General features: G+C 44.6%; 1 protein-coding gene and 1 long non-coding RNA gene across 2 annotated transcripts; both read right to left on the reverse strand.

Annotated features, from left to right (window-relative positions):
• Positions 1 to 1,509: 1,509 nt before the first annotated feature.
• On the reverse strand, positions 1,510 to 10,025 carry kcnd2 (potassium voltage-gated channel, Shal-related subfamily, member 2). The gene is made up of 5 exons (XM_020111076.2): positions 8,673 to 10,025; positions 6,222 to 6,384; positions 4,872 to 4,967; positions 4,398 to 4,633; positions 1,510 to 3,101 (listed from the first exon to the last, which is right to left on the reverse strand). The coding sequence occupies exons 1-5, from the start codon at positions 9,782 to 9,784 to the stop codon at positions 2,924 to 2,926; spliced, it is 1,785 nt and encodes a 594-aa protein (XP_019966635.1). The 5' UTR covers positions 9,785 to 10,025; the 3' UTR covers positions 1,510 to 2,923.
• Positions 10,026 to 12,616: 2,591 nt separating this feature from the next.
• LOC138406775 (uncharacterized) lies at positions 12,617 to 17,977 on the reverse strand. The gene is made up of 3 exons (XR_011240151.1): positions 17,391 to 17,977; positions 16,902 to 17,030; positions 12,617 to 12,883 (listed from the first exon to the last, which is right to left on the reverse strand). It is a non-coding gene; the product is annotated as an uncharacterized lncRNA (long non-coding RNA).
• Between the last annotated feature and the right edge of the window lie 608 nt (positions 17,978 to 18,585).

Below are 18,585 nucleotides of genomic sequence, written 5' to 3' on the forward strand. Positions count from 1 at the left end.
GATTAAATATTTTGACTGTGAAGAATCAGAAACATAAAATTGTAAGAAACTGTATAACTAAAAAACTGAATTATAAACTATAAACAATAAAATTAGGTCCTGAAGAATATCCAGACGGGTTAGGGTTAGTTTCAGGGACTGAATTGTGTTTTCATGGAACGATGTTTAATTTAGTTTTCACTCAATAATTAATATTTTATCAATACAACAAATCTCATGCAACTTGTCCTGCTTTAATAAAAGAAACAGTAAGAAATGATTCACACCAAAGAACAATGACAGCACATGTGCACGTGATCATCCCACAGAAAAAGATAAAGAGACAGAAATACGATGTTTTCATAATTCAGTTTTGGACGTCGATAACATTTGTGTGGAGCAGTAACAGTGACGGGACGCTAACGGCAGCGAGCAGGGTCGGACATTCCAGCTTTGACCTGAACAGTCCAGGGTTATGGTTAACCCTAAACTAACCCCGAATAAAAACAAATATTTTATAAGACTCCAGCACTGAGACGTGATCTTTTTATCCAGATGTGACGTAGAAAAGTTCAGAAGGTCACATGGTTCAAGTTTCAGAGAATTGTGACCTGGTTCAACCTCTGAGGACAAAGATTGAAGATTGAGACAAAGGCCCCTCCCCTTCATTTTGCATGTTCGGGTGAAGGGCCAGGCTGTCCCAATACCTGTTGGGATGGAGGGGTGGGGCTAAGTGTTCGGGCTTTATAGCCCTCGAAACGGACATTTTGAAGACCCTCACTTGAAATGAAGGGGTACCCAGAATGCCTTGCGAATCACCAGCAAGCTGGGAGAGAGACCCACAAATATAATATTTTCCTCATTAATAAGGATTTAAAAATTACGATAAAGATTTTAATATCTTAGTGTAGTAACGTTTCAATGTATTATTGTCATTTCTTCCACAACAACCTGAAAAAAAGATTGTGAGCGCATTAGTATGCTGGCGTTAGCATGCTAGTGATCTTAATTTGCATGAGAATCCTGTACTTTCACGTATATTCATACCCCACCCCCTCTCTGAAGACACACGATGCTCTTGGTTGACCCAGCGTGTAGCAGCGATGTTACTGAACTAAACTGCTGATGACACAGCGTCCTGCAGGTTTCATACAGAGCATGCTAGCAGCCGTTGCTTTGATTCAAACGTGAAATAATGACGAGCATCCGAGCTTTTCAACTTCAAATGTCATAGATTCACCTGCGTTAGAACAGACGTTACTTGGATATTAAAGGTTCGTCACTTTAGTAACTGCAAACAACAGCTTTGGTTTATTTAAGATCTCAACAACGTTATTACAATGACGTCTCTCGTCTGTTTACATCCACGACCACTGATGATGTAACGGCTTCTTGAAGCGCTGTCCCAATTCGTAGGAGAAGATTTCAACCACTAACAAAACAACCCTCGAAAACAAGGGGCGGGGGTCAAATGGGATTGGGCCTAAATATTAAACAAGTTTCATTAAAATACTTTCACTCATTCATCTGTTCACTCACTCATTCATTCATTCCTTTATTTATTCATTCACTCATTAAACAAGTTCCATCATGAGAGAACAGGATCCGCCCGACGTCATATAAACCTAAAAAACAACATGATGCAACATGTGCTTTAGGTACATAACATTTAAACAAACAAAGATAAACAAAGATGAGCAGCAGCTCTTTTTTAAAAACTAAAATCGTTTAGTCTGACATCATTGTTTGTGTTGATCAGAGTGGAAGACCATTGGCTGCGACTGAAATCTCAGGTACAAACTGCATAAAACAGAGTCAGGACGGATGATGTCACAGCACGCACACACACACGCACACATTGTTATTAACCATGTTAATACTTGAACACACAAACATGTAAATAAGTTAACATGTTAACACCATAACACGTTAAGGCCCTGATCCAGAACTCTTTATAACATATGTAACGTATATTAAAACCACTTTGTGATTCAGTCAAATATTGAGAAAGAAATTAAACATAAATATAAACAAATACATAAGAATGTTTAAAAAGTGCATAAATTAATATCAAAAATAATAAATAGTAGAATTAAAATTAAATAAATACAAATAAAAAATGGTGAAAGAGATTAAATATCAAATTTAGAATAAATTGTATACATGAAAAAAGAAAATGTATATTTCAATGTTTCATATTTAATTCATTAAGTTAAATTTCTATCACAACCACACATGTTTTAAACGTAATTTAAAATGTTATGTATGTATTCTTATAATAATAGAATAAATCCAGTTTTCAAGGCCGTACAACATGTTGACTTCCTGTCTGAAGGTATTTTTCACGCGTCGTATGTTCACCTGAGACTGAAACAGATGAATCACGAAAACATGAAACACAAAACACACAAAATTCTGACTTGACCTGTTAAAATCATCATCGTGACCATGACAACAAATGAAAAGACTGACTTTGTTATTAGCTTTGAATTGTTGAGCGAGGCTAGGCTTGCAGTTTCTTTGTGCTATGCTAGCTGACACACGGCTAACAGTGAACTTCCTATAATGTCTGTCGTCTCCTTTAAACTGTCTAAAACTAAGTCTCTACACTAGAATCAAGTTTCTTTGAGTAGAAAATAACGACGATAACGATTTTAAAAAGAAACAATTTATCAGCCGTGCTACGATTCCTCCTCTGTGATGTTGCACAGCTGGAGAAACACTCCGTCCTCAAATGTGTGATCGGAGGCGGAGTCCGCCGAGTGCTTTCAGTTTCACGTTTCCCTCTGCATGGATAACGTTGAGCTAACCCGTCACTTCCAGTGTGGACACCAAACCTGTCGTCTGAGTCTGTTGTGGTTCCGAGGCCGTCGACCCCCGACTCAGCCCGTCGTCCTTCTGCTGGCTGGATCGTTTTTCCATGTTGGAGGGGAGGCGGAGTTATCTAGAGCGCTGACACCCGGACAATGTTGGCCTGGGAGGAGTTGATCGAGGCAGTTGGTCCGTCGCCTCCAGGCATGGTGCCAGGAGGTGCTGGCACGCCGATGACGGCGGCGGTGATGTGCGGCCGGCCGCAGTTCAAAGGAACCGTCTCCTCGAAATCTGCGTTCAGACTGGAACGACTACAAGAGAGGAAACAAAAATATTGATCTTTATATCGTCAAACATGTTCAGAGTCACTGTGACGAGGATTCTTTGAAAAGTTTCATCGGTGGAAGAACTTTTAAGAACACGTGGACGTTAAGTCAGCAAACATGAAACTTCAGAACTGATCTTTTCAGTCTCTTAACAAAACCATTGAACTGATTCAGTGTAAATCAGTGATTTCAATCATTTTCTGTGAAACATGAAGCAGCAACACGGTCGATCATAACGATGATAATGTATTAAGTCTTCAGAATGAAGGAGAGTTGTGGATTCAGTTTGAGAGGAACGGCCAAAGGAAATTCTGTGTGAACACACTGTGTTGAGTCACGTGACCAAGGGTGTAACTTTATCAGTGAGTCAGAGAGATTCAAGTTTAAAAAGCTGATTGATGAAGAAAATAACCTGCAGTCGTCCTTATTTAACTAACTAGCATCAGCTCAATAAAATGAAATGTACCATCATCAGAAGTGTGTAACAGATGACTGACTGCAGTACCTGTTCTCTCCAGATGGATCACTGTGGCCCAGTGTGTGTGTGTGTGTATATATATATACACTGCAGGGGGCAGTAGAGCAGTGTGACACCTTTAAAGTAAAGCAGGCATTAATCCTGAGACTCTGTTTGTTTTCTTTTAGAATTGTGTTGTCCAGTCTCAGATCAGTGAGAGTTCCAATAAAGTTTAAAAGTTTGAAGTTTGACGGAGATGGTCTGTCCAGATGTTTATGTTCCCACAGCTGGACATTCTCTGGATTCCTGCTCCGTCACATGATCTGTGCTGTTTATAGACGAGCGAGCGACTCGTCCTGTTTCACTCACTTTTATTTAAGTTCAGCAAAAGTTTCAGCTAAACTTACTCAAGTTCCTCCAAGACCTCCTCAAGACCATCAAACATCTCTCTAAGACTTCTACATCCCTTTGCTTTCACACCCAGACCTTTGGACCATCTCAAACCTTATCATCCAGTTCCAGAAGATTCCCATGGCCATCGAAGAGTTTCTTCAGAATCTCTGCAGAATCCTCAATGAGCCCATGATACCTCTTCTAAGAATCCTGGGACAAAGAGTTTCCTCAGGGTCAACTAAAACCTTCTCAATGAATCCTGGAACCTTTTAAAATCTCTACAACTTTCAGAAGGAACTTCCTCAGATATATTCAGAACCTTCTCAGTGACTCCTCCAACCTCTTTAAACACCTTGATTCTAGAACCTCAGGAACCTCTTCAGGGACACGCTCCTCAACATGTGTCCTCCTCAGATCACCTGATTATTTACCTGACAACACTCGGCCTCTCTCTGATCTGGATGGTGCTCAGCTCCTGGACGCTGCTCTGCAGACCCACAGACATGTTGGAGTTTGGGACGGTGAAGGTCTTCCTCTTCCTGCGGGCGCAGCAGGACGTGAGGCCGCGAGGTGAAGACGAGATGGAGGAGGAACGAGAAACCGGCTTCACCAGCGTCACCTCCCTGCAGCTCTCCTCCATCGTCTTCTCGTCCACAACCTTGTGGTTCTGAGGGACGTCATAGGACGGAGAGTCTCATGTGAGTCAATCAATAAATGTCTTGATCTTATCAAGTGTAACATTTGAGACTCTGGGTTAGGGTTGTGATCCGACTGTCACTGTCACACACCAGTCTGTGTTGTGTGTCTGTGTTGTGTGTCACTCACTGTGGTGTGTTCCAGACACTGCTGCAGGTGATGTCTGTGTTGTGTGTCTGTGTCTTGTGTCTGTGTTGTGTGTCACTCACTGTGGTGTGTTCCAGACACTGCTGCAGGTGATGTTGGTGAACTTCGTAGTTTGGGTTGATCTTGCACACCAGCGCTTGTCCCGCCTCCTTGGACGCCTTCACAAACAGAAGTCACATGACCACAGAGTGAATGACAGGACTACCACTCGACTTTAAGAACGTTAACTGCTGTCCCGTTTTTTTACCCATAATCCCCTCTTTAAAATGACTCAGGCCTCATTTGATCCAGAGCCGGACCAGGATGATGAATGTCACCGGTCACAGTGATGCCTGACCTTGAAGATCAGAGTCCTCACCTCGATCCTCACGACCTCTGAGGGTCACGAACCTTATTCTCTCACAGACTCCAGAAAAGGACGATGATGAAAATAAAGAAACGAGTGAATCTTACTCCTGAAGGTCACAAACTTTATTCTTCCTCATTGTTCTAACTCCTGAGGATCCTCATGAGGACACAAGAGTAAATCCTGAACCTCAGTCCCTTTAGGTTACTTTCATGAAAATCCCATAGGTCACTGCTGAAGACACTAAAAGAAGGTGTGGATGGCCCGAGGCTACAGAAGACACACCCCTGACTCCAGCACAATTAAATATAAGAACCTTAAAGGAACCGACAGAAGGTCACAAGGCTCACGTTGGGGATTCAGGTCTAAAGAAGGTCATCCTCTTCTATCGAGGATCTTTAGGACCTTTAGGTCAATCATGGACCTCCTGCACACCTTAAGACTGAGGTAGTGAGGACACACCTCCTTCTGGTGTCACCTGTTCTGAGCGTCTCTATGTTTTCTCTTCTCACTACAAACAAGATGTTTCTTATTTCTGTAAAGTTCACGTTTGTCACCTCGGGTCGCATTACGCCACCCCCCCCCTGCATGGCGCCGGGCGCCAAGACGCAACGTGTCATGAAACGTCGGTCGGTAGTCGAGCCACAGGGCCAATCAAAACACAGAAGAAGAGGAGGCGGAGCTTGAGATGGAGAACGGGGCTGAAAGGTTCTGTTGGTGCGTTGGAGAACCTCAGACAGGATGGAGGGAAAATACATCATCTGTTGTTTTACCACGAAGCTTTGTCTCCAGCTACTTACAGACGCCCCCACCCCCCCACCCCCCCACCCAATGAGGAGGAGATAACGAGGGAAGTTGTATTTTTGGGTGAACTATCCCTTTAAAGTCTGTGTGTGTGTGTGTGTGTGTGTGTGTGTGTGTGTGTGTGTGTGTGTGTGTGTGTGAGTGAGTGAGTGTGTGTGAGTCTGTGTGTGTGAGTCTGTATGTGAGTCTGTATGTGAGTCTGTCTGTGTGTGTGTGTGTGTGTGTGTGTGTGAGTGTGAGACGTCATGGTGCGTTCAGGGACCTTCTGAGCCCGTCTCTTCTCCGCTCTCTGACTCTGGTGGTAGATTCTGCTGAAGTTGGAGACAATGACGGGGACGGGCAGCGCAATGACCAGAACTCCACTCAGAGAGCAGACGGAACCGACGATCTTCCCCATGATCGTCTTCGGAACCATGTCGCCGTACCTGAGAGGAAGAGGAGGAGGAGGAGGAAGAGTTAGAAACTAATCCTATATACTTAAATAATGTATTTGATTGTATTGAAAATAACGCATTAGCTATAATAAATAATATAAGAAATAATGTCACGTATGATTTGTAAAAGTTTAGTTTTTATATTAAAGTGAAGAATGTTCAACATGAATTTAATTTTCAGTCTTTGTCCACACGAGGGAGCCATAGCTCCACCTCCTGTTTATAAACATTCATTCATGTTCCCCCGAGATCAAAGTGTCTCTGAAGGCTCCGCCTCCTCCTGACACACACACACACACACACACACACACACACACAGTGTGTGAGGCCTCAACCATGATGACACACACAACAGAAGCACCAACGAAGAAGAGACGGTGGATCATGTGACTGTGCAGCAGGTTTATGTTCAAAAAAAGTTTCTAAAATTCTGATTAGAGTGAGACATCTCCACAGATCCTCTCAGGGCACAGATATAAACACACTTTCAAATCTCAATATTTTCTTCACACATCTCGGCGTCACCTTGGCGATGGTCTCTGAGCGGTACCATCTGGTCGACGTGGTGACACAAGAGAGCGAGGCGTTTACAGTTCACGCTCTGCTGCTCTACACACACACACGCTAAAGGCCACAACACGCTACATGTGATGTGTTTCCACACAGACAGGTGATGATGATACAACAACAGAAAACAACGTGTCCGAACCATAAACAGACCAGGTCGTCATGGAAACACGTCGTACTGTAATTCACACTCATGTCATCACACGTCTTCATCAAAACAACATGTTTACATCACGTGTTAATGGAGACAAGTCACGAGACTGGGTCAGAAACAAGTTTCTTACAGAGCGTCAACAACAACAACAACTTAACAACAAGTTGTCAGCTAACGAGTCAGCAGTGTGTTTGTGTTACTGTGTGTGTGTCACTCTATCCTCTGGTACAAGGTGAGTGTCTCAGCTCCACACCTGCTGCTGTAATTACACTCAGGGACCAACAGATTATATAACACACACACACACACACACACACACACACACACACACACACACACACACACACACACACACACAGACACACACACGTCTTTTTGTCATGTGGAACAACACACCATGTTGTGGGGGTGTCGGCTGATCATGTGTCTGTTCATCATGATGTAAATACTACATTACCCATAAGCCTCAGTGACATCACAGGTGCATTAGTTTCCTGGTCACATGACAGATGTTCAGTAAACGCGTGCGAAGATGTTTGTCCTCACGTTGCAGCAGCGTGTTCGTCCAGGTGGAAGAGGGGAGGGGCCAACGGTCACATGTTGTGCAGGTGGGGACAGTCACCTGTGCAGCCACCGGATCCCCTCGTGGTCAACTGACTGGAGATCAGGTCACAGCAAGCAGACAGAAACTTGATCACAGAGCGAGGAGTTGGACACGCCCCTGGGGGCCGGATTCCTCGAGAGGGTGGGACGACACGCGGCGAAGGGTCATATGGAAGCGACGAGTCACACGTGTGACGAGTTTAACCAGATAAAAACTCTTACGATGACATAATGAAACACTGCGAGTTTAAAAAATTAAAGGTCAGGAGCAGAAACGATTGAAACTGTTCAAAAGATCATTTTATGATCTAAATAATTAACGACCAATCACACGTCTGAATCTGTTTTCTGACCGTTTTACTCTTAGTCAAGCTCCACCCCCCGACTCCTCCAGATATGGTTACTTCTGGTTTTATTAAACCAAGATGGCGCTGGAGGAAACATCAGACTGAGGCTTCACATCAGCTTCACGAACCAACAGTGAAGTCAAGGTGACGGAGACAAACTGGTCACATGAACCTATCACAGGTCGGATTCCAGAGGACGAACATGTGTCGTACGTGAAGAACAAACTCAACAGCTTCAGTTCTAACTGAAACATTAGAAGTGTTAAAAACTTTATCAGAAACAATCTCTCTCTCTCTCTCTCTCAGGTCAAATGGCTAAATAATAAATGTGTTTGTGTTTGTACTGTAACATGACACACACACACACACACACACACACACACACACACACACACACACACACACACACACATTCGCTTGTCTGAAATAAAGTTTCAATCCTGTAAAACTTTAATAAAAACTTGAACAAACGTCTGAAACTAAACCAAAGTTCTGACGAAGTTTTAAATCGAGACTGAAAATGTCTCTTCATCCTCAGTTAACCACGCCCAATTCCTCAGCCACGCCCCCAAACACCGACTCTCACTTGCAGCATCAGCATCACTTACCCTAGCGTTGTCATGGTGACGATGGTGTACCAGAAGGCTGCAGGGATGCTCGTGAACTTGCTGCCGCTGGATCCTTTCTCTGCGTAGAACATGACGGTGGCGAAGATGATGATGGCCATGGTGAGGGAGAAGAGCAGGAAGCCGAGCTCTGACGCGCAGCTCTTCAGCGTGTAGCCCAGGATGCGAAGTCCCGCAGAGTGTCGCGAGAACTTAAAGATCCGAAACACCCGGAAGACGCGCAGCGTGACGAAGGCGCCGCTCACGTCCTCGTTGTCCGTCATGACGAGGCCGATGTAGTACGGCATGATGGCCACCACGTCGATGACGCTCATCACGCTCTTTACAAACTTGTAGCGGCTCGGCGCCGCCAGGAGGCGCAGCAGGTACTCCACCGTGAAGATCATGACGCACGCGGTGTCCAGGCAGAAGAACGCGAGCGCGTACCGCTCACCGCACGACTCCTGCTTGAAGCGGTTCGGTGCCGCGCCGCACGGAACCGTCTCCGCCACGTTGGCCATCACCGACACCGCGATGAAGAAGCCGGTGACGTAGTAGAGGACCAGCGCAATGGTGGAGGTGTGCGGGTTCTCGAATGCGCGCCAAATGGTCTCTCTGAAGCTCAGGTCCGCGGGCACGAGCTCGTGGCTCTGCTCCATCTCCTCGTCGTCCTGGATCCGCTCCTGGTTCTCCCGCCGCCGGTCCTTGTACTCCTCGTAGCAGCAGTCACCGATGATCTCCGGGATGATGCCGAAGAACGCCAGCTCCTCGTCGTACGCGGAGATGCACTCCTGCCGCGGGAAGTGCAGCTTCCCGGTGCGGTAGAAGTTGAGGATGTGGCGGAAAATGTCCGGGTCCCGGTCGAAGAAGAACTCGTTGCTCTCCTCGTGGAAGAAGAAGTCTCTCTCGGTGGAGCCCAGCAGTGTGTCGGGGTACCGCTCCAGCGTGTCCCGCCACGTCTGGAACTTTGTTCCGCTCAAGTTCAAGACGATGAGTCCGTCCCGTCCGCGCCGCTTCTCCTGCGGCGGCACCGGCATCGGTGCGCTCGCCACCGGCATCCAGCCGATGGCCGCCGCGCGAGCGAAAGGCAGCCACGCTGCGACTCCCGCTGCCATGCTGCGGCTGGAGGTCTGCGGAGGTCCCGGGGGTCAGAGAGCACCGGAGCACCGGCAGCACATCCAGGGGGAGAGGAGACGCAGAACCGGAAAACAGATGGAGCTAAAGCACGAGTTCTTCCGGGAGAAAATCAACTTTACGCACGAAATCGATGCGTAAAACCAGAGAAGAGGTTCCAGAATCAGCGTAAAACAAACAGATCCACATGTGGTGAGAGTCCGGATTCTCAATCACTTCAGGTCCGGGTCTCAGGTAGAATCCGGATCCTGCAGCAACAAGTTCCTGATAATCCGGATCCGCACCGGGTCACGGAGCTGCCACAGACCCGCTGCAGGCACGCTGTCCCCGGCTCTGCCCCCCGAAGTATCCCGGTGTCCGCTGCAACTCGCGGGTTCTCTCCGCCGATGCTCCGGTTCCGCTACCGAACCGATCCGGTCTGAACCGAACCGAACTGAACCTCAGCAGGAGAAGATGTTCAGCTGGAAACACGAGGAGACTGAGGAGGTGTGATCACACTCAGGTGCTGCTGGAGAGAGAGAGGGAGGGAGGGTGAGAGGGGGGGGGGGAGAAAGAGAGAGAGAGAGAGAGGGGGGAGGGAGGGAGGGAGAGAAAGAGAAGAGGGAGAAGACATGTTACCTCTGCACTCTCTCTCTCTGGAAAGGGGCGTGTCTGTTTATCTGTCCTTCACGTGTTTCTCTTTTGACCAGTTTATATAATGATGATAATATAATGATGATACTGGTGATAATCATAATAATAATGATAATAACAATAAATATGATGATGATCAGAATAATGATGATGATCAGAATAATGATGATAATAACAATAAATATGATGATGATCAGAATAATGATGATGATCAGAATAATAATAACAATAATACATTTGAGTGCAGCTTTATGTTTATGGAGGTGTGGGGGGGCACAGGTAAAAGTCCTTTGACCTCTGAACAACCTTGTTCAGTTCCAGTGACTGAGATCAGTCTGTTTGACCTTTGACCCACGAGTTACCGCCTCCCTCATTATCAGCCAATTAGAGACGGAGAGGGAGGGCCTGAGCTGTCAATCATTAGTATTGACTAACCTGTTCATATAAATTCACTTCCTCTCATCTGAGGTGAATCTTCATCAAACTGAGAACTTTAACTTTTATCAATCTTTCACAACCAATCAGAGCAGAGAACCTTTTACTCTGAAGCTTTGGAAACCAGACGTCAGGTGATTGATGTGAAGGTCACAGAGACGTTCACGTCCAAATCTGCCTCCGGCTCTGATTGGCTTAACGTTCGGAGCTCGGCAGGCGGCGGCTCAGAGGCCGGAGGTCTCTTCCGTTTATCGGAGATCAAAGGGATTCGAACACTTCAGTAAATGAAAAAAACTGAGCGAAGCCTCAGGACAAATCTGGACAAGGCTTTGATCTTCACATCATCTGACCTTGGTCATGTTAAGTAAAGTTAAGTTAAGTAAAGTTAAGTAAAGTTAAGATAAGAAAAGTTAAGATTAGAAGAGATAAGTTAAGATAAGGCTTCTCCTGGAGAGAGAGCTCTCTGTGTTGGAGGAAGAGAAAAAGACTCAGATTGAGCGAGAGCTGCTGCAACCGGCAGCCACTGAGGGGGCGCTATATTACAGTCTTCACATCTGTTTGTTCACGTCCTCAGAGAAGGACCACCTTAGGTTTTTTTCCCACAAGGCCGTGGGACACATCTCGACACATCTAGCATTTTTTTTTCCCAACAGACTGCTGCTGACAGAGAAAAACCTTCAGAATAAAAGCAGCAGCTTCAGTCGAGTCAATTTTCAAAAACAGAAAAGGTGTGACGTGAGCCCCTCCCCCTCATCCCCCACCCTCCCATCAGCCCCCGAGGCCTGCGGCAGCTCGAGCTGCAGAGCTGCTGCTTTGACCTCGGAGAGAAACTCACAGAGTCCTGACACTTATTAATCTGTTTACTTCTTCACACCAACACAGACGGAGCTCACGATTGGTCCGTTCACTTTTTACTCTCCTCCCCTTCGCACGCGTCAGCCACAGGACGCCGTCAGTCTGATTCAGGGAAACTATTTAGATACTAAACGTTTTGTCACGAATCAAAAACAAACAGCACAGAAATATCAAATAATTAGATAATACAATTATTAAATAATACAATTCTAAAGGTGAAGTTAGAAAAAGAAATACAGTCGTCACCAAGACGAGGAAACAAACCATCTTCTGCCAGTAGAGGTCGCTGTGTTCAGAAACTAAAACGCTCTCAGTTTTAATCCTCGTCATCACATGATCTGAAAACAGCTGATATTAAAACACAAAGATGACAGCGTCATGTTGTGTTCTACAGGAGTCATGTGACCTGGGCCCGACCAATCAGAGAGACTGAAAAATATTTTTCAAAATAAAATGAGACCAGCAGCGTTTACAAACTCCTGTGTTGGACACCAGACGTATCCATAGCAACAGTGATGTGTTTTAACAGTAGGAACGTCACATGACAGTTGATCAGTTTCTTCACGTGTTGTCAGAGATGATGATGACATCAGGCAGCCGTCATCTGTCAGGAGATTTCTTAAATCTGTCTGAGAGGAAGAGGAGGAAGATGAAGGAGAAATGACAAGATGGAGGCGTCGCCGTGGTTACTGTCAGCTTCCTGTTAAACAGCTGGAATGAAGTTAAGTTGATGAAGACAATGATTCACTGAAACATGATGAAGTCTGATCATAGTCAAGATGTGTCCCAGGCTCCGCCCCTCTGGTCTCAGGATTTAAAGCTACATTTAAACTCGTCTCAACCTTCAGGTTCTCTCACGTGTTTTAATTCAACTCATGATTAGGACACAGTGAAGGTGGATGGACACAGTGAAGGTGGATGGACACTCTGAGGGCAGAAGGACACTTTGGAGGTGGACTCATGTCCACAGCGTCCTCAGATACCATCAGTCCTTCAGGCCTCTTCATGTCTTTGATCGGCAGTAGCAAAAGCCCAACTGCTTTGTCTTTCGTGAAGGATGTGTCCTCTGTCCAGAGGACACCCGTCCCCTCAGGAGGATTCTGTGCAATAGAGCTGGCGATGCGTTCAGGTGCTTCTCATCTTCATCCGTCCTGAAACTAAACCAACATTTATACAAAATTAATTTATGAATAGTTCAAAAATAATTAGAGTGAAACATTAAATCATTTGTTTGTTTCTAAACAAAAACAAACGTTTGAGTCTTTAGACATTATACAAGTTAATCTACTTACTTTACATCTACTAACTTTATATCTACTAACTTTATATCTACTTACTTTACATCTACTAACTTTACATCTACTAACTTTACATCTACTAACTTTACATCTACTAACTTTACATCTACTTACTTTACATCTACTAACTTTACATCTACTTACTTCACATCTACTAACTTTACATCTACTAACTTTACATCTACTAACTTTACATCTACTTACTTCACATCTACTAACTTTATATCTACTTACTTTACATCTACTAACTTTACATCTACTTACTTTACATCTACTAACTTTACATCTACTAACTTTACATCTACTAACTTCACATCTACTAACTTTACATCTACTTACTTCACATCTACTAACTGTACACCTACTTACTTTACATCTACTTACTTCACATCTACTAACTTTACATCTACTAACTTTACATCTACTTACTTTACATCTACTAACTTTACATCTACTTACTTCACATCTACTTACTTTACATCTACTAACTTTACATCTACTTACTTCACATCTACTAACTTTACACCTACTTACTTTACATCTACTAACTTTACATCTACTAACTTTACATCTACTAACTTTACATCTACTTACTTCACATCTACTAACTTTACATCTACTTACTTTACATCTACTAACTTTACATCTACTAACTTTACATCTACTTACTTCACATCTACTAACTTTATATCTACTAACTTTACATCTACTAACTTTACATCTACTAACTTTACATCTACTTACTTTACATCTACTAACTTCACATCTACTAACTTTACATCTACTTACTTCACATCTACTAACTTTACACCTACTTACTTTACATCTACTTACTTCACATCTACTAACTTTACATCTACTAACTTTACATCTACTTACTTTACATCTACTAACTTTACATCAACTTACTTCACATCTACTAACTTTACATCTACTAACTTTACATCTACTTACTTCACATCTACTAACTTTACATCTACTTACTTTACATCTACTAACTTTACATCTACTATAACTTTACATCTACTAACTTTACATCTACTATAACTTTACATCTACTTACTTCACATCTACTTACTTTACATCTACTTACTTTACATCTACTAACTTTACATCTACTTACTTTACATCTACTTACTTTACATCTACTAACTTTACATCTACTTACTTCACATTTCTTTGTATAAGTTGATTTATTTATATTGTGACATCATCACATGATATGAAATTAATTCAAAGAAATTAAACTTCAACAATCTAAATTATTCATTTTACAAATTAAATACTTGAAAAACTCAAATGTATTTACAACTCAACTCAGAAGAAGTTGGACAGTGTGGAAAATGCAAATAAAAAAGATGGGATGAACTATAACCCAGTGGAAACGTGTTTCGTGGTCAGGCGAGTCAGTAATTCAAAGAAACGGACGCCGCGTGCTCCAGAATAAAGACGACTCGTCATCCAGACTGTTATCAACAAGTCCAAAAGCCAGGGTCTGTCAGACAACTGCAACTTCTGTGATGGAAACAAGACAACACAAAACCACGTTCTGCACACATGACAAAGACTGCTGAAGAGGGGGGTGGGGGGTGCTGGACAGAGACAGAGACTGTTGCACACATTTAGACTTGTTTGCAGGAAGAATAGGACAAAATGAGACTGAGACACGTCATCACCTAAACGTCTTTATAGTGTGAAAATGAACAACTTTACAAAGTGGTAAAAACAGTGTGTGTGTGTGTGTGTGTGTGTGTGTGTGTGTGTGTTGGATTACAAAACAGGACGACTTCTCGTCTCCTGGGGACAATACTGATTATCACCATCTGTCAGCAACAATAAAGGATTGTGGGAAAGTAGAGGAGACGTGGTGCACACACACACAGTAACTCAACGTGATGTAATAAAGTGCAGCTGAGACGTATTTATTTATTTGTTGTTGTCGTCGTTTATCATGTGACCTGTGTCATTAATGTGATTGGAGCTCCTCGGGCTCTGATTGGCTGCCTGAACGTCTCTGCATCACATTATTCATCTGACTCTGTGTCAGGTGACATCACAGCGTGTGTATTTCTACATTCTGAACGTTACACATGAAGTCTGTCCAACAGTCTGTCCATCAACAGTCTGTCCATCAACAGTCTGTCCAACAGTCTGTCCAACAGTCTGTCCAACAGTCTGTCCAACAGTCTGTCCAACATCAGTCTGTCCAACAGCCTGTCCATCAACAGTCTGTCCATCAACAGTCTGTCCAACAGTCTGTCCAACAGTCTGTCCAACATCAGTCTGTCCAACAGCCTGTCCATCAACAGTCTGTCCATCATCAGTCTGTCCATCATCAGTCTGTCCAACAGTCTGTCCATCAACAGTCTGTCCAACAGCCTGTCCATCAACAGTCTGTCCATCATCAGTCTGTCCATCAACAGTCTGTCCATCATCAGTCTGTCCAACAGTCTGTCCATCAACAGTCTGTCCAACATCAGTCTGTCCATCATCAGTCTGTCCAACAGTCTGTCCATCAACAGTCTGTCCAACAGTCTGTCCAACAGCCTGTCCATCAACAGCCTGTCCATCAACAGTCTGTCCATCAACAGTCTGTCCATCAACAGTCTGTCCATCATCAGTCTGTCCAACAGTCTGTCCATCAACAGTCTGTCCAACAGTCTGTCCATCAACAGTCTGTCCAACATCAGTCAGTCCAACAGTCTGTCCATCAACAGTCTGTCCAACAGTCTGTCCATCAACAGTCTGTCCATCAACAGTCTGTCCATCATCAGTCTGTCCAACAGTCTGTCCATCAACAGTCTGTCCAACAGTCTGTCCAACAGTCTGTCCAACAGTCTGTCCAACAGTCTGTCCATCAACAGTCTGTCCATCAACAGTCTGTCCATCAGAGACAGAGACACAGACCATTTCACGTGTTTCGTTTCTGCTGCAGCTCTGAGGTGAAACAACATTAATGCCCCCCCCCCTCCCAGGGGCCTCAGACTCACTGAGGCTTTATCTTTATCCTGCTCTTTCTATTTATAGAGTCACGACAGAAAAGATTGTTTTCTAATGTGCTCATAAGGGGGGGGGGGGGCTGCAGAGTCAGACCTGTCCTCCGTCCTATGTGTCTCTGTGGACCAGCAGTTGTGTCGTTGCAGCACTGCGACACACAGACTCTCATCGTGGACAAACCAGAGCATAATGAACATAACGAGTCCTCGCTGAGGACAGAGGACAGAACATAACGAGTCCTCACTGAGGACAGAGGACAGAACATAACGAGTCCTCGCTGAGGACAGAGGACAGAACATAACGAGTCCTCGCTGAGGACAGATGAGTCCTGATGTGAATATTATTTAATATTTTATTATGAAACTATGACTTTACTTCCTGTTAGCGTGTGTTTTCTCTCTCTGACTCTGATGATGAAACATGTTGTGAGTTCTTCTTCTGCTGCTTCATTGAACTTCAGTCGTCTTCATCAGTAACAATGATGATGATGATGAAGTCACATCTTCATGGGTTCGGAGCAGAGAAGCCTCGGGCTCTTCAGACTCTATAGAAACAGCTCCAGTGAACTAACGTCTTTATGCTCCATGTAAATAATGATGTTCCGTCAACCGTTAATATTCACATTCATGTCAGCGTCTCTTCTTCTGTTACAACCTCTTATGTAAACAATCTGCTCCGAACCATCGGTCAGAACTTTGTCTTCAGGAGACGACGTTCATCAGCAATAAAATATTCAAATGTTAATTTATCAAACAAAGAACAAACAGCTGTGATGAAACTAGTTGATGTATTTATCACAGATCCTTGTTTTCAGACACACACTCTCACACACACACACACACACACACACACACACTCAGGTGAACATCATCCATCATACCAGCGTCTGTGGACTCCTCAGGTCAAAGGTCGAGATCGTCTGTGACGTCAGGTTGCAATGACCTCATTATGACAGCCATTGAGTGTGGGTCGCTGCAGGGTGTTGAGGCCACGCCCCCTCCTGCACGGCCTGATGGGAAGAAAAGGACAAGGTCCAATTCCCAGAGAGTGAGTGTGTGTGTGTGTGTGTGTGTGTGTGTGAGTCTGCTCACCTGACCAAGGACACACAAACACACACACACACACACAGTGTTAGAACATCATTCATCACACGAGACAGAGGACAAACTGCTGCTACACACACAGACACACAGACAGACGGACAGACACACACGCACACACACACACGTTGGACTGAGGCAGTAAAAAGGAAACAAAAATAAAAAGGAAAAGTATTGAAGTACTAGAAATACTGCTGATTGTATTCAGAGTGAGTCACAACCAGTTCATCAGCTTCAAGACAAATTATTTGTATTTTTAATTTACACACCAGAGTAGATGATGACATCATCTACTTCAGCGAGGTGCAGTCTGAAGACACGTGTCTTTAGTCTGTGGTGGAAGACGTGGAGACTTTCTGTCCTGATGTCGATGTGGAGCTCGTTCCATCATTTAGGAGCCGGGACAGAAACATGATTCTGTTGAGTGTTAGCGCTCAGTGAGGGAGCAGCTGATTGGTCGATGCAGAGCGGAGTGGACGAGCTGGGTGGAATGTTGGACCATGTCCTGGATGTGGACTGGACCCGACCCGTTCACAGCACGGAACCAGTACCAGTGTTGTGAAAGGGATGCAGCCGCTGGTCACCAGTGAAGAGCGCAGGAGTGAACTGAGGTTGAAGACCAGTCGAGCTGCTGCGTTCTGGAAGAGCTGCAGCGGTCAGAGACACTAGGTACAGGTAGACCAGCCGGGGGGGAGGGGCAGTAGTCTACACGTGAGATGACCAGAGCCTGGACCAGAGCCTGGACCAGAGCCTGGACCAGAGCCTGGACCAGAACCTGGACCAGAGCCTGAACCAGAGCCTGGACCAGAGCCTGAACCAGAGCCTGGACCAGAACCTGAACCAGAGCCTGAACCAGAGCCTGAACCAAAACCTGAACCAGAGCCTGAACCAGAGCCTGAACCAGAGCCTGGACCAGAGCCTGAACCAGAGCCTGGACCAGAACCTGAACCAGAGCCTGAACCAGAGCCTGGACCAGAACCTGAACCAGAGCCTGAACCAGAGCCTGAACCAAAACCTGAACCAGAGCCTGAACCAGAGCCTGAACCAGAGCCTGCACCAGAACCTGGACCAGATTCTGGACCAGAGCCTGAACCAGAGCCTGAACCAGAGCCTGGACCAGAACCTGGACCAGAACCTGAACCAGATTCTGGACCAGAGCCTGAACCAGAGCCTGAACCACTCCACTGAGAGATGGAGTACTACATTTCTGCAGGACACTTTTTGTACACTAGTACAAGTACTGTAGTTTATATTTTGCAGTACATATATATGTAATGTGTGTGTAACAGTACATATATGTAATGTGTGTAACAGTAACTGATCATGTGACTGATTAAAGATCTGCTGCTCACATTAAGAGGAGGAGCTAAATTTAGATCGTCCTCTAAATTTAGCTCCTCCTCCTCCATTAATTACATCGATGATGTCTCAGACTAAAATTAACTTACTGATGCTGGAGGAGGA

The sequence above is a fragment of the Paralichthys olivaceus genome, chromosome 23 (assembly GCF_024713975.1).
Source record: "Paralichthys olivaceus isolate ysfri-2021 chromosome 23, ASM2471397v2, whole genome shotgun sequence".
NCBI lineage: Eukaryota > Metazoa > Chordata > Actinopteri > Pleuronectiformes > Paralichthyidae > Paralichthys > Paralichthys olivaceus.

Coding starts and splice junctions, on each gene's coding strand:
- kcnd2 (XM_020111076.2), bottom strand. CDS start 9,784: ATGGCAGCGGGAGTCGCAGCGTGGCTGCCTTTCGCTCGCGCGGCGGCC. Junction 4,634..4,871: donor AGTGTCTGGAACACACCACA/GTGAGTGACACA, acceptor GACGTCCCTCAG/AACCACAAGGTTGTGGACGA. Junction 3,102..4,397: donor GAGAGGCCGAGTGTTGTCAG/GTAAATAATCAG, acceptor CCTCTCTTGTAG/TCGTTCCAGTCTGAACGCAG.